The 12,944-nt window shown below is 40.1% G+C and overlaps 3 protein-coding genes across 5 annotated transcripts; 1 reads left to right on the top strand and 2 right to left on the bottom strand.

Moving 5' to 3' along the window:
• Window positions 1-205: 205 nt before the first annotated feature.
• RB195_020662 (uncharacterized protein) lies at window positions 206-1,491 on the bottom strand (the record flags this gene model as incomplete). Of its 2 annotated transcripts, none has more annotated exons than XM_013452469.2 (6): window positions 206-246; window positions 306-357; window positions 420-561; window positions 642-766; window positions 888-978; window positions 1,439-1,491. In XM_013452469.2, the coding sequence occupies 6 exons, from the start codon at window positions 1,489-1,491 to the stop codon at window positions 206-208; spliced, it is 504 nt and encodes a 167-aa protein (XP_013307923.2). The 2 variants fall into 2 exon arrangements, with proteins under 2 accessions (XP_013307923.2, XP_064044934.1); XM_064189053.1 differs by having other exon boundaries at window positions 960-978.
• A 465-nt stretch (window positions 1,492-1,956) lies between these two features.
• RB195_020661 (uncharacterized protein) lies at window positions 1,957-4,858 on the top strand (the record flags this gene model as incomplete). Of its 2 annotated transcripts, XM_064189051.1 has the most annotated exons (10): window positions 1,968-2,036; window positions 2,128-2,228; window positions 2,308-2,386; window positions 2,474-2,584; window positions 2,641-2,730; window positions 2,867-3,046; window positions 3,449-3,510; window positions 3,615-3,720; window positions 4,328-4,444; window positions 4,733-4,858. In XM_064189051.1, 10 exons carry the CDS (start codon window positions 1,968-1,970, stop codon window positions 4,856-4,858), a joined length of 1,041 nt encoding a protein of 346 aa, XP_064044932.1. The 2 variants fall into 2 exon arrangements, with proteins under 2 accessions (XP_064044933.1, XP_064044932.1); XM_064189052.1 differs by lacking the exons at window positions 4,328-4,444; window positions 4,733-4,858 and having other exon boundaries at window positions 1,957-2,020; window positions 2,144-2,228; window positions 3,615-3,753.
• Window positions 4,859-6,363: 1,505 nt separating this feature from the next.
• RB195_020660 (uncharacterized protein) lies at window positions 6,364-12,747 on the bottom strand (the record flags this gene model as incomplete). The annotated part of the gene is made up of 18 exons (XM_064189050.1): window positions 6,364-6,533; window positions 6,600-6,702; window positions 7,082-7,223; window positions 7,367-7,485; window positions 7,559-7,654; window positions 7,789-7,884; window positions 7,986-8,081; window positions 8,339-8,485; window positions 8,547-8,663; window positions 8,726-8,795; window positions 9,044-9,179; window positions 9,236-9,371; window positions 9,676-9,784; window positions 9,846-9,943; window positions 10,967-11,074; window positions 11,609-11,697; window positions 12,076-12,283; window positions 12,727-12,747. The coding sequence occupies 18 exons, from the start codon at window positions 12,745-12,747 to the stop codon at window positions 6,364-6,366; spliced, it is 2,061 nt and encodes a 686-aa protein (XP_064044931.1).
• Between the last annotated feature and the right edge of the window lie 197 nt (window positions 12,748-12,944).

Below are 12,944 nucleotides of genomic sequence, written 5' to 3'. Positions count from 1 at the left end.
AGTGTGGGAGACTTATTGAAAGGGAATTTATCTAATCCTCTGGAATCATTACACTGCCGACAGGCGACTCTATAACCCACGAATATACAAAGCTGTCAACAATAAATAAGATATTTACAGGAGCGCATGATGTTATGCGCTGTTGTTTACGCTGCAAAAGCTACATCTACACAACAACAGGTGACGTATTATGACGAGGACCAATTTACTTCATGTAGTCACGTTTCTTGAAACTGCAGATGCCATCTAAAATAATGTTTTTTTGTCAAATTACTTTAATTACGATATATTTATTAATTCCTTACCGTCACCAAGGATTTTGTTCTGATGCTTCATCAACTCTTTGAACCTTTCATCCTGAAAAAATTCAAATATTTACGCATTATTGGAAATGTGAAGTAAATATCTATTGAACAAACATCAGTAACCGACGCCCTTCTCTCATCCAAATGTGATCCCTGTAGATTACTTTGTCCCCAGCTGAATCCTCCTGCTGTTGATCCAAAGATCATCTCGGTGATACTGAGTCGACGAGGTTGCGGAACATCCACAGGAGTGGAGCTGAAATAGAATAGTATTCGAAATTGAAAAACCAAAATTTCGAGTAGTATACTTCAGATTTCGGTTTTGTAGCTGCATACCTTAGACGTCTCTCCGTCGAGGACATGATTCCTTCCGAATCACTTGAATCAGTCGAGATAGTACGTTGCTTCTGTGAGAGACGGATTGGTTTCCATAGCACATCAGTATTGAAGTCAGGTCGGGGCTGTAGCACAAGAGCATAAATAAAGGACTTCGAAGTAACAGTGATTTTTCAAAAAGAATTTACCCAAGAAACAAAACCAATCAACGGAAAAGAAAATCAAAAAGAATCTGTTAGAATCTACCGAATCTACAGAGGAGCATGATGCTGTTGCCGTTTTGAAGATAATGTTTGAATCTCCAACCAATTCACTCACAGTAGGTGCCTTCGACATTCTGCAGAGATGAAAACAACGTAGACAGATGAAACTCTGAAGACTGTTGCTGCCAGCCGCTTTTATACTATAACGCCCATTTCGGGATCTCTGCTGCCTCGTATGAAAAACAATCTATCGCTGTATGCCCTCGCAGAGCACGTGAGTTGTTGGTGTAAACAAGAGCTAGCGCTAGTCATGAGACAGAAATAGATTGCTTATCTTACCTAGAAAGAGCTTTCAGAAACTGTGGACTTTTATCGAAAGATGGTCTTGGTGCGCCAGATTATCTCGTACGACCAAAATTACGAATTTGACCGTTTGAATTTCTAATTCAGACGGTTAAATTCAAAAGTAAATGTTAAAAGACTTTGGAATGCAAGAATTCCATTATGTTTCGCCATATTAGCAGTAAAATCTCGGTGCATAAGATCGTTTTGTTTCCAACTTATATATCATACGTAATTGCTTTGTTTTCATACTTTTTTAAAGGAGAGCGGTCCACGTCGACATCATCTGCTGCTGGCAATAACATTTGTCTAAAACGGTCAAAATTAATTGGACGTAGTTAAAGTGAAAAGGAATACAATCTGCAAGAGCATATTAATACAACTGCTTTAGAATGAGTGTATTTCTATTCGTCACGTCATCACTATGCATTGTTATCACCTCTCGTTTATCGCCATGATTATCAACTCGAAAACAGTTCTTATCAGAAAGAAAAATACTTCAAGATGTTGAGATTGAAACGAAAGAAAAAAGAACGAATAGAATCAGCGAAACATAAATAAGGAAGGTCGTTCGAAAAGTCGTCGAAAACGTATGTAATTCTTTGTTTTGTAACTCCCATTGAAAATGTACGATCTGAGTGATTTCGAAATCCGTAGATCTTATTTGAGTGTATTCGGGATGTATGAGAAAAAAAACAAGTTCACTGCTATCACTTGAGTCAGCGGCGCTGGCGAAAGCAATATATCTTGATATGTGCAGGTGAACCTGTATGGAATTGAAATGCAGCGAAATCTGCTGTTTTGCGACGAAAGAATTTCGAGAAAAACGTTCTGGTATTTTGAAATGAACGTTATGTGCGAAAAGTTATGGAATTTCTGGAATCTAGCTATCTTCTTCGGATCTCATATAGAAAACTTTGCTTTCATTCTCTCGTATTAAGATACCATTTTTGGAAGGAGTTCCACATTCACTCTCTCCAAATCTGCCACCTCTCTTCCCATCATGGACACTTACATGTGTTGGTCCAAACAGCTACTACACGTATGTTGTGAATCATCCTCATCCATATTTTTTGTTTATGTGTCCGTAATTTACTAGCGTAGCAACACGACTTTTTCAGGCACTCCTATGGTCTTCGCGACCAGCCGAATTTAAAGTTAGGTGGAGAGTATCTGTACCCTGTCAGTGTACAACTAGAGGTTAGCTAGTTGGTGTAATTAAGAAATGTTTCTCTGTCTCAGAAATGCTCCATACCTCCTGCGACCTATACGATTGCCGTGTTCCAGGTTGACCCAGTATCTTGGGACAGAGATATGCAGTATGTCCAGGCTGTGGAAGGGATCTCATCACGTCCACCTCCTCGTAAACCACGAAGGTTGCCAGCAGAAGTGGAAAAAGTATTTGTTTCTCTTGAATTCACAATTCGTATGCAGCTTTTATGATAGTTCTGCAGGTCAAACTCTTCATAGGAATGGAGTATGAATGCCCACGGGGTCATCGGTTTTTTGTCGGGGAGAACGGAGAACCGTTAAGGTTGCCCAAGGTACGAATGCTGCCATATATCCCTTACATTCACTGCAATGCTTGTTTGCCACCTCCTTTCCTTTAGAGCGGTTGGATGTTAAACAAAACTAGTTTAACATAGAATATTGCACTTGTTTTAGACCACACCTGTTTAGAACTCAAACGCCAGATCCGCTATGAGTCGAGAATCAGACGATGTATTCTTACATCGTGACTTCCCGTTAAGACGTCAATGCACATGCAGGAAGCTACCTGTCCAAACTGCTCAGCTGATGCGAGTTCATGTCGTCACTCCAAAGGCACCCATTACTGTGACCGTGCAGCCAGCGGTTGAGGTGAGGAGAAACTCAGTTCGAAATTCACATTCGCAGAGCTTTGGCTAGCAAACCTTTTGTTAAAAGGTACATCGGACTCTCCACCGTGTGAGGTAACCACCTTTACTGGAAAACTTCGCTGTGAAATCCTCCAAATGCCCTCTTAGCTACTTTTTGAATTCTTTTCGGAAAATGAATTCAACAGGACTGTTTCTCCTGAAGTTTGCATCAACTAACTTGCATAGCATCGTTTCTTTCCATCCCTTCTTTATATTTAGGAAAGATACGACGTTATATATATATAAATATATATATATATATATATATATATATATATATATATATATATATATATATATATATATATATATATATATATATATTTAAGTTGAACACACCTACGCATAACACCTCTGTTTTCAGATTCCTGGTCAAGAAGGATTTTTCGGGACAGGAGAAGGTCCGCTACACCTCTCATGGGCTAGGTATCGTTCTTCCACTTTCATTACTCATTATAAAAAATGTTCCCATTTTACTGTAATGATCAAGAAAAAGCATGCGAAATATTGTCACTATTTTCCTACTTTAGATACTACATATTGCAATTGCCGTTCATATATTCCGGACCATCAGGAGTTTGGATACCTCCTGTTGGAGTGGAACGGGTTGGAACGTTTAAAGGAGACGCGATACAGGTTAAATATATACCGATGTTGTCAAGGAGATGATTTTCCTGTGATATTTCTTGTTGTATGTATTAGATTTTGTTAACTGATTGTCCTCTTTTTGTTGTTTAATGTTGTTGTGTCTTTTTCTCTTGTTAGGCTGACGTCTGCTTTCTTCACAAGGATTTATTATTGTTAATATTATGTTTACCTGCCATGAGGAAGACGGCGCCAGTTTTTTTTTTTAAATAAAGTACTGAGAGCGGAATTTTTCTTTATTTTTGTTCTGATCTGGACAAAATATGGCTAAAACTTCTATTTTTCTTTCTTCTTTATTGTTGTGTGCATAAATAAATAAATATATTTCAAATGTTCACTTAAAGAAAAGAACCACATAAAGCATGATAGATAGATGGTACATGTGTTAGTTTATGAAGTAAAGTGGCAGATTATTTATCAAGGATTGGAAAGCAATTAGGAAACAGCGTATCTAAAGCGACTCAATAATCTAGCGAGAGGAAATCGGCAAAAATCCTGTTAGGAAATTAACAAAATCTACAAACGGGTTTGCTTAGCTAGTAATGCTGGTGGAGGTGAGTAAGAAGTGGATACTAAACCAATCTGAGTGCTTTTAAAGGTTTCAGCCACTATTAGGGGAACGTCATCAAAAGACAATCCCGAAAAACTGGCGGGCAGTTGTGCACGTGATGATCAGTGGATGGCTTTGCCAGGCTCTAGTTTAATACTAATGGAGGTTAGTGACAAACAAAAGTGGGAGCGAACTGTCACGATTCAGTGAAGTTGCTGGAGTTTCACTGAAGTGGGCTTCTAAACCGGATCTAAATGTATCCCATAGCGGAATTGTCGTGAAGGCCCCAGATGGAAGAAATCTGGAAAGAATTCAGAATTCTGTGTGAGTGTAAGCAACCTCTAGGATCCCTTACGATCAGACTAAGACAATTGCGTCCTATCAATCAAGTATATAACTTCTGACTATGTTTATATATGGATACACAATATAGGTGTACCCTCATTGTCTTAGTGTATAGCCGGATCAAAACGACATGAAGCTCGATCCAACTGCGTGAGCGACAACGTTCGATGCGGCGTGGAAGAGCTAGCGGCTGGGATCAAGGTGGGACCGAACTGTCGCGAACTGCACCGATGAATGGTGCTAGGAAAGGTCCTTCCTAACAGTTACGCTCCACAGCACCGCTTTGAACGCAGCCGCTTACGCAACTGCAACGAGCTTCGTGTCGTTTTCACCCGACTGTATCGCAGAAATTAGCACTATAGCTGTACGTGCGTATCCATATACCCCTCCCCTTCATTATCGAATAACACCTGTGTACATATATAGTAGGGTCAAAACGACATGAAACACGTACGCAGTTGCGTACGCGGCTTTTTTCGAGGCGCTTCGGTGGAACGTAGTGGCTAGGAGCGTGGTGAAATTCTTGCTGGCACCACCCATCGCTGCAGTTGGCGACGGACCCACCTCGGTTCCAACTGCTGTCTCCACAGCGCCGTTCCGAGCGCGTACGCAAATGCACATCAACTACACTCGTGTTTCATGTCGTATTGACCCGACTATATGTATTTATTAGCTACCTGATTATGGTGCAGCAAACCTTATTTTTTATCCTTTATACTACAGAGCGGTAGAAGTCTAAGAATCCGTGGTAGAAAAACATAATAAATAGTTGGTCATAGAAGTGTATAGCAGAATTTGGAAAGAAAGAGAACAGTCCCACATATGTTGTCCCAATTACTAACGAATCAATCAGCACTTCCGTGATCTTCCACACTAAGTGCACGGACAACACATGTGCGATAGATAACAATTGAACATTGAACTCTTGTCGGCATAAGGCACGATCCCACTATACGAAGATATCAACACACACGATCGATGAAATAATACGGTACAACGAATCAAAAAATCAAAAAAAAGCACTAGAAATGTCTGTGTGGCCTTGCGAAGCGCCAAAGTTTTGTAAGAGGCGCGAAACCGCAAACGTAGGGCAGCCAATGGAAACGGAGGTTGCGGCTCGCGTACGCCGACATTGACAACGGGCGGTGCTGCTGTGGCCCTATTCCGGTTTAGATATGGGACCGGTTGATCTGGATTCTGTTTTTTTTGTAGATGTCCGAAGAAGAATCCTAGCGTTTCTTCTTCTGGTGGCTGTGTCGATATGGCAATTCATAGTGTTTTCCCCTGCGAATAGGTTGATCCGTTGCTTCCTCTGTGTACTTTTTAGAGGATATATTGATCCTTTATAGTTCAAATAGATGGAAAAGAATTCTATCAAATAAGGCAATAGTGTTTTTATAACTGGGACATCAATCGAAATTCACGTCTTTTCTTAACGTTCAGGGTCTCCGCCGGCTGAGTCCTCACATAAGGTCGTAAACCTATTATCTGTCCAGCTCTGTCCAGCTGGTTCTTACCTACTCATTAATGCTCCCGGCAGTTTTTCACATCAACCCTCAATCCATCGGAGAAGGTGCTGTCAAGGATCAGTCGATTATCTACTTTAAATAATTCCTTCAGTATCTTTGGAATTATGATCCTGAGCGTGGTAAATCAGTTTGCATATACTGGCTTTGTAACAAAATATGATACATAATTTATTGGAAGAAGTGTAGATAATTTATAGCATTCAAATATTATTAATATTCATGATTTGGATGTTTTTTGAAATCGACACATCCAAGACAATCACAATAATCAGCGCCTGACCCACAATAGCCGGCACGACTACAACAATATGCTGCACCAGTTGGATCACATTTGGGAATTCTTCCTGATGGGAGACGTTCAGCATCAGGTCCACATCGGCCTACAACAAATGGCATAAATTTCGTAATGGTTCTGGGATTTCGCCTGTTCAAAACGTCCGACTTACCAACATTCGCGGGATTCTCAACATATGTCCACCACTCTGATGGTTTATAGGTGAAGTCTCTTGTTTTGGAGAAATCCACACAGCCGACACATTCGCAGTGTTCCTTAGACAAGATATTTACATTTATAAGCAGTGGTTACAGTAGTTTGAAACTATTTCAACGGCTTCAGGCCTCCCCATGTTTGACTGTCCTTGAATCTTGGCATGATTTAATATGTAGCTTTGATTGATCAAGAAGATCAATAGTAATCTTGGCTACAGATAAATCAAAGGCTTTAAAGCTGATTTTAGAAGGAGCAGACCATAAGTGTGCCAGCAAATGGCAAACTTTCCATACTATACACTGAGAAGGAAAAAAATTAGAAGAAAATTCACAGTTGTTTATGGTAGCCAAGAGTAGATTGGCGCCCCGATTTGCATGTCATACATAGCAAATATCGTCCAACACTTCTTTGAAATGTACAGCTAGTCCCGGAAAATACCTTGCTGTTTCCACAATAACCACCATTGCTGCAACAGTGTGCATTCTCATCGTCAGGATTACAAGTTGGAGGTACACCGTCAATGGGTGGAGCTTGTCGCCCACAGCGACCCCTTTTTCCATCTGCAGCATCAGAAGTGTACCTGAGTGGGAAAAATCAGAAACGATCCCTCAGAATCACAACCCCTGCTCAGTGATATTCAAGCAGAGAAACAAAAAACAGTTTAAAAAGTATAGAAGAAAAGGAAATGAGATTTGAAAAAGTTAACGTAATGAAATGTAATACCATGTGATATTAGCTTGGGTTGGCTTAATAGGTTCCTTGAGAATTAGCATGGGATCTGTTCCATAATCAATGCATTCTGGGCATGTGCAAAACTCTGGTCCTGATCCACAGTAACCAAACTGAAGACGAACATTTAAAAGAGTTATAGCCCTTTTTTAAAAGCTCGGTCTGAATTACAAGGAAAACTCGTACTTTTCCACAGCAGGCATGTCCAGGGTCGTCCGGGTCACATACTGGATAATAACCATCGTATAGCGGAGCCGATTTACCACACATTCCAGCCAGTTCCTTAAGAAGTAAAGTAACTTTTTAAGTGAGGTGAAACGATTTGAAAAGGCTCTCTTCGGCTATGGGATACAATTCAAATGCCTCTTGGATTTAAATGTCTGTATTATTATTATAATTTTTTTTTCATCACTTACCTCACCATCATCGTAAGTCCACCAACGCTGTTCGTTGATTGGCGAACATTTGTATGCCATTCCCATAGGATGTCCATTGCGAATGCACAGCTCGCCCTTTAGGAACAATTTTTAGGCTTAATTTAATAATAAATGAATATAGTTAGTTAATACAGTTAATATAAATGTACTAACGTGTGGACACATAGTTTCCTCACCTCAGTGACAACCTTTAGCATCGTGAGTTGGTCATCATCAAAATCGATCGCCCAAACCATGACACCACCGAGATCGTTTTCGATTATGTAGTTGACCTAGAGCCAAATAAAAAGGTACTTTTAGAACTACTTCCATATCTTTCAGTCACGTTTTTCTTAGGTATTAGAAGAAGTAGAAATTTCCTTGTTCCTAGTGTCGTAATTCTAGGGAATATCTGAACAACACTTCACGTTTCGTATGGTTGATTGAAAGTTGCTCTCAACGACATGACTTTATGGTAGCGTTGGTCAAGGAATATTATTTCAGAGGACAACACGAATTATAAACTGTTTCTAAATGCGCGAACCCTTACTTTAAATCCGAGACTTTCTGGATTCTCAAAGCCCACGAAAGTCTGATTTTCTTGCAGCCATATGAATGGACTTTTCGCTCCTTGATGGAATTTTGCACGTGAAACGTCGAAACGTTTGTGCAGTTCTCTCCATTTGACGTCACCACCCTGGAATACAATTGAGTAGCTCAGAAAAGTTTTCTTCTCATGAGTTAGTATCAAAGTAAACCTCAAATTTCGCGTAACCGTCAGTGGCTTTAGCGGTGCGCCACATTTCATCGTTAGGATCAGCAGCGTCGCCAACGTTGTGCCAATATCTTCCATAGAACGGAACCCCCATGTTAAGCTAGAAGTATGATGATTACACGTGATAAATGTAGAGTTGTTCTTGGAAATTCCATACTTTACCTTATTGGTCGCTTTGATTTGACAACCGTAGTACTTCATGGTTGCGTGCACGTTCATACGACCAGAGAATCTACAAAAACAATCTCAACTTGCAACTTTGAGGAAAAAAAACTCTCTGAAAATCCTGTTTTCGTTCCTCTCCTCCTTTGTTTGAGAAGGAGAGGACACTGGATACGTCTTTTAATAGATTAATTTGGAAGTATAAGAAAACTTATCCAGACGAGAACTTCTTGAAAGGTCTAAACTAAGTAAATAGAATGAATAACCTGAAGAATCACAGAAATAGTACTCATAGAATCCTCATACGGAAATGCTCACCCTTTTGGTGTCGCAAAATGTAATGGAGCAGGTGGTCCGGTAAATGCACCCCATTTCGATTGCCAAGCGCCAAAATAGTCGTAAGACATAACGTTTACAAAGTCAACATATTTGACTAGTTGGACGAGATCGTAACCTTAATCTCCGAGATTAGATTCTCAGACTTATCCTAGAAGCTCAAGTTTTAAATACCTGGCTTGAGAACCCAGTGACCAGCCGCACCAGCAAATGATATCAAGTATCCTGTCTGTCTGCCTGTTTGTTCTTCTAATTCTCGTAGTCTGTTACGCAGTTCTCTCATCAGATGAACGTAATTCCTTCGGTCAGACTGAAACCATGTCAGAATCTTATCTGCAATCGTAAAAAAATCGTCGAAAAGAAGACTTCGGCTCTATGAGCAATTGCTTAGGAGATTATTCTATTCATGTTTCCACGAGAGGAACTTAATATGAACGCAGTTGCCATGAGGGTGGCGACAGTGCCCCTAACACTCTTTAATATGGAAATCATCCGAAAACAAGTCCATATCTTCAACTTCACAACTTCACAGATTTCTATTCTGTTTCCCACAGGGAGAAACGCATCGTGTGGCTAAACTGCTGGAATAGATTGTGCAAAGAACAAAATCTCACCGGCGTTCCTTCGACGGATCCTCCCGTAACTGGGTATTCCCAATCAAGATCTACACCGTCGAATCCATACTTTTTAATGACTTCAATGATGTTGTTGATTAGAATGGTCCTATGAGATAAGGTTTTTTCACACATGTAAATAAGAACTCGAAATTCAAAAGCATACTTACCGCCGCGGATGGTCAGCTGTCAACAACGAGAAGTACTGTGAGTTCTCCCATCCACCAATGGCGAATAGTGTCTTTAGGTGAGAGTTTCGTTTAGCCACCTATAATAGTGTGCTGTAGATTAGGCAATGAGTTGCAGTTCGGTATTTTTTCCCAGACCTGTACAGAACAACGAAAAACGAGCAAGGAGATGGAATTTCTAGAATTCAGAGTCGGAAATGGAAATCGGAAACAGAAAACTTACGAGTATTTGCTCCCAGCACAAACACATTGTGTAGTGACTAATTTTGAACAATAGAAGACAATAGGAAATGTTTTTCGCGAGGGTTTCTAGTTCTCGATTAAGAAAGAAGTTGACTCAAATTAAGGCCACATAAAATAGATGCGGAAGGGAATTAGTCCAAGGAGTTCATCGATCGATAGGTCTAGATCAGCGCAAAACGTGTTGCAGCTCGTTGACGCGACGCGTCCTCAGCGTGAAAGCGTCCCCTGATCTTCCTACAGTAGGCAGAAGAAAGCCCATAGTCTCATTCCTTTTAGTATTTTATGGTATTTGCTTGAACAGGATTACACAGTCCTAAAGAAGTCGTTTTCCATTTGCTTTATGGTTTGTCCTGCTCCTAGAGCGCGTCTAAGGTCTTACATTGCAAGAATTCGATCTGTGCCTAAAGAAATCTTTGCATCCAGTTTAGACGGAAGGATTGGATCCGGAGAACAAACACTGGACGGTCAAGTGTGTTTTTTGCAACCATAAGTAAGTCGGCGACGATGTTGACATAAATCTTCCTATTCCGGAATTTGATAGAACTGGTTGCAAGTTCATTGTTGGTTTGAGTCTTTTACCTTCTGAACTTAGGACTAACCATTGCGTTGACAAGTACTTATGAAGAATACTTAATTACTAGAGTGAATGAAATTTGCGACTACTATCACTTTTTTAAATTTTAAGTGTACAAATAAATGAATGGATCCAACGTATAGGTCATTCACGATTAGTTTTCTATCGATTCAATAATTTATATACAGCTTCTATAGCCCCAACAACATTGTTATTCGCATATAATGAAGTTCTTGAACTGAACGATTCCATTTATTTCCCCAAACGAGTAACGTTGAGAACTCACGGTCATTACAGCGTCCAGACGTTGCTGAGCAGCGTCACCGTCGAGATAGATTCGCCCATCAGATTCCATCGTGAAAAAGGCAAACACAAGATGTGTTAGTCGTTTTGCCTCAAAATGGACAATTTCAGAGAGCGTACGCAAAGAACTCCGCAAAAAATACACTGAAAAAAACTGTCCAACATCTCCTAACACTTTGGAAAATTTTTGACAAATTCTTCTTCATTAATACCCTTGCTATTTGTTATATATGTAGTGTACACCTCATCTTAAGGATTTCTTGAGAACTCTTTCAAAAATTGTTATAGAGTAAAAAACATTGCCTGGCTGTCTAGATAGCTATAAAGCGTGGAAACTGAATCATTTCTTTAAACAATTTAGGTTTTCGCTCCCAGCTTTTCTGATCAGCGTTCGAATTCCAATTCCCATGAGATCTTATCCATCTCCATCAGCTCCTAATGACTAGCTTTGCAAAACTATAATGCTAAGAACCTCAAATTGATAAAACCTGTAAATAAGAAGGACCACTATAGAGAAGAAGTAGAAATATTTCGAGATCTCAAGTACTCGAGTGGATTTCTTTCTGTACGATACGAATCGCTCCATATTTAATTTTTGTAGACCGTATTTAGACCAGATACTAACCTGGTCGTCTGTGAACGGAACAGTACCCCATGATGTGATATATCCAACAACACGTCGAGCACATGGTCTTTCGTGAACACCTGTTTCACCTATAAATGCGCTCCTTTGACAACTATCCAATAAACAACTATGCATATCTTCTATAACTTTAACAGAACATTTTGACCAAAGTGGTAGCCCCAGTGCGAGATTCTCTACGAACAACTATAGTCAGGTCAGAACAACCTATGATATAGTCGTGTCAGGACGACATGAAGCTCCGTGCACTTGCGTAAGCGGCCGCGCTTTAAGCAGCGCGGTGGAACAAGCGCTTGCGATCAAGGCGGGACCTTCGCTCAATCTACATAGAGTAGTAAGGTACCATACATTAGGTCGTTTTGATCCGACTATACTGATAAAAAAAGTTCCGTTTGAATGAAACCCTCCGATTCCTGAATATTAGAGTTCCGTACAATAAAAAGAACTACCTCCATTAAAAATTGCCAGTAGTGTGAGTAAGACTACCACAGACATCACTACAAAGCAGATTGTGCCCAGTAGAAGTTCGAATGAACAGCAGCAGATCGTAAACGAAGGAAATGGAGTGAGCCAGACTCGTGAGTTCGCGCACGCTTTTAAGCACCGGCGCCAAGCCATGTTTACCTTATGTTCACCGAGAAAGTGACCGGCGGTATCCTAAAATGGTCATTCAGCGTGAATAGACATTATGAACTGGTCGCGTAGTATGTACATAAGCTCAAAGTTAATACTGGCTCCCAAGATTCGGTAAGTGCTGGAAAAAAACTCAGGGCTGGAGTCTTAATCCCCTGCAAAAAAAAGCCTGAAAATTGAACAATCAACGTTTGTTTCACTTTTATCATTCTCATAAATTCACAAAACTTTGCCGTTTGGAATTTAGATTTGCTGACATAAGTACGTATTTCGGGGTAGCTCTCCTTTTCATCGTTCTAATTTAGCTGCAATGACGACGCAAAGAAAAGAAGCTATCGCTCACCAAGTTTGTTTATCAGGGAAAAGACTACGATCTAAATCCACTTTCCACTCATCGAACTACAAGCGGATACTGCCAAAATCCTTTCTGTGTAAAATGAACAAGAGTGTTATTGTTACTAACTTGCCTTTTTATTGACTGTCTCCATGCTCGATACGCTTAGAGATTACGGTTTTTAATGTTTAACGTTAACGTCCATCCACGAAATCAGTTCCAGTAAAACCTGAACTGGAGAGGATTCCGCGGCAAATTATATGCAGGTACTTAGTAGTGGAATAATCTTTGTTGCTGAGCACTATAAAAAGCACGTAGAAATCCGTTTATCAAAAAAATCTCTTAGATAGA

The sequence above is a fragment of the Necator americanus genome, chromosome II (genome assembly GCF_031761385.1).
Source record: "Necator americanus strain Aroian chromosome II, whole genome shotgun sequence".
NCBI lineage: Eukaryota > Metazoa > Nematoda > Chromadorea > Rhabditida > Ancylostomatidae > Necator > Necator americanus.
Note: the sequence above shows the minus strand (reverse complement) of the source record. Positions and strands in the feature narration are given on the sequence as shown.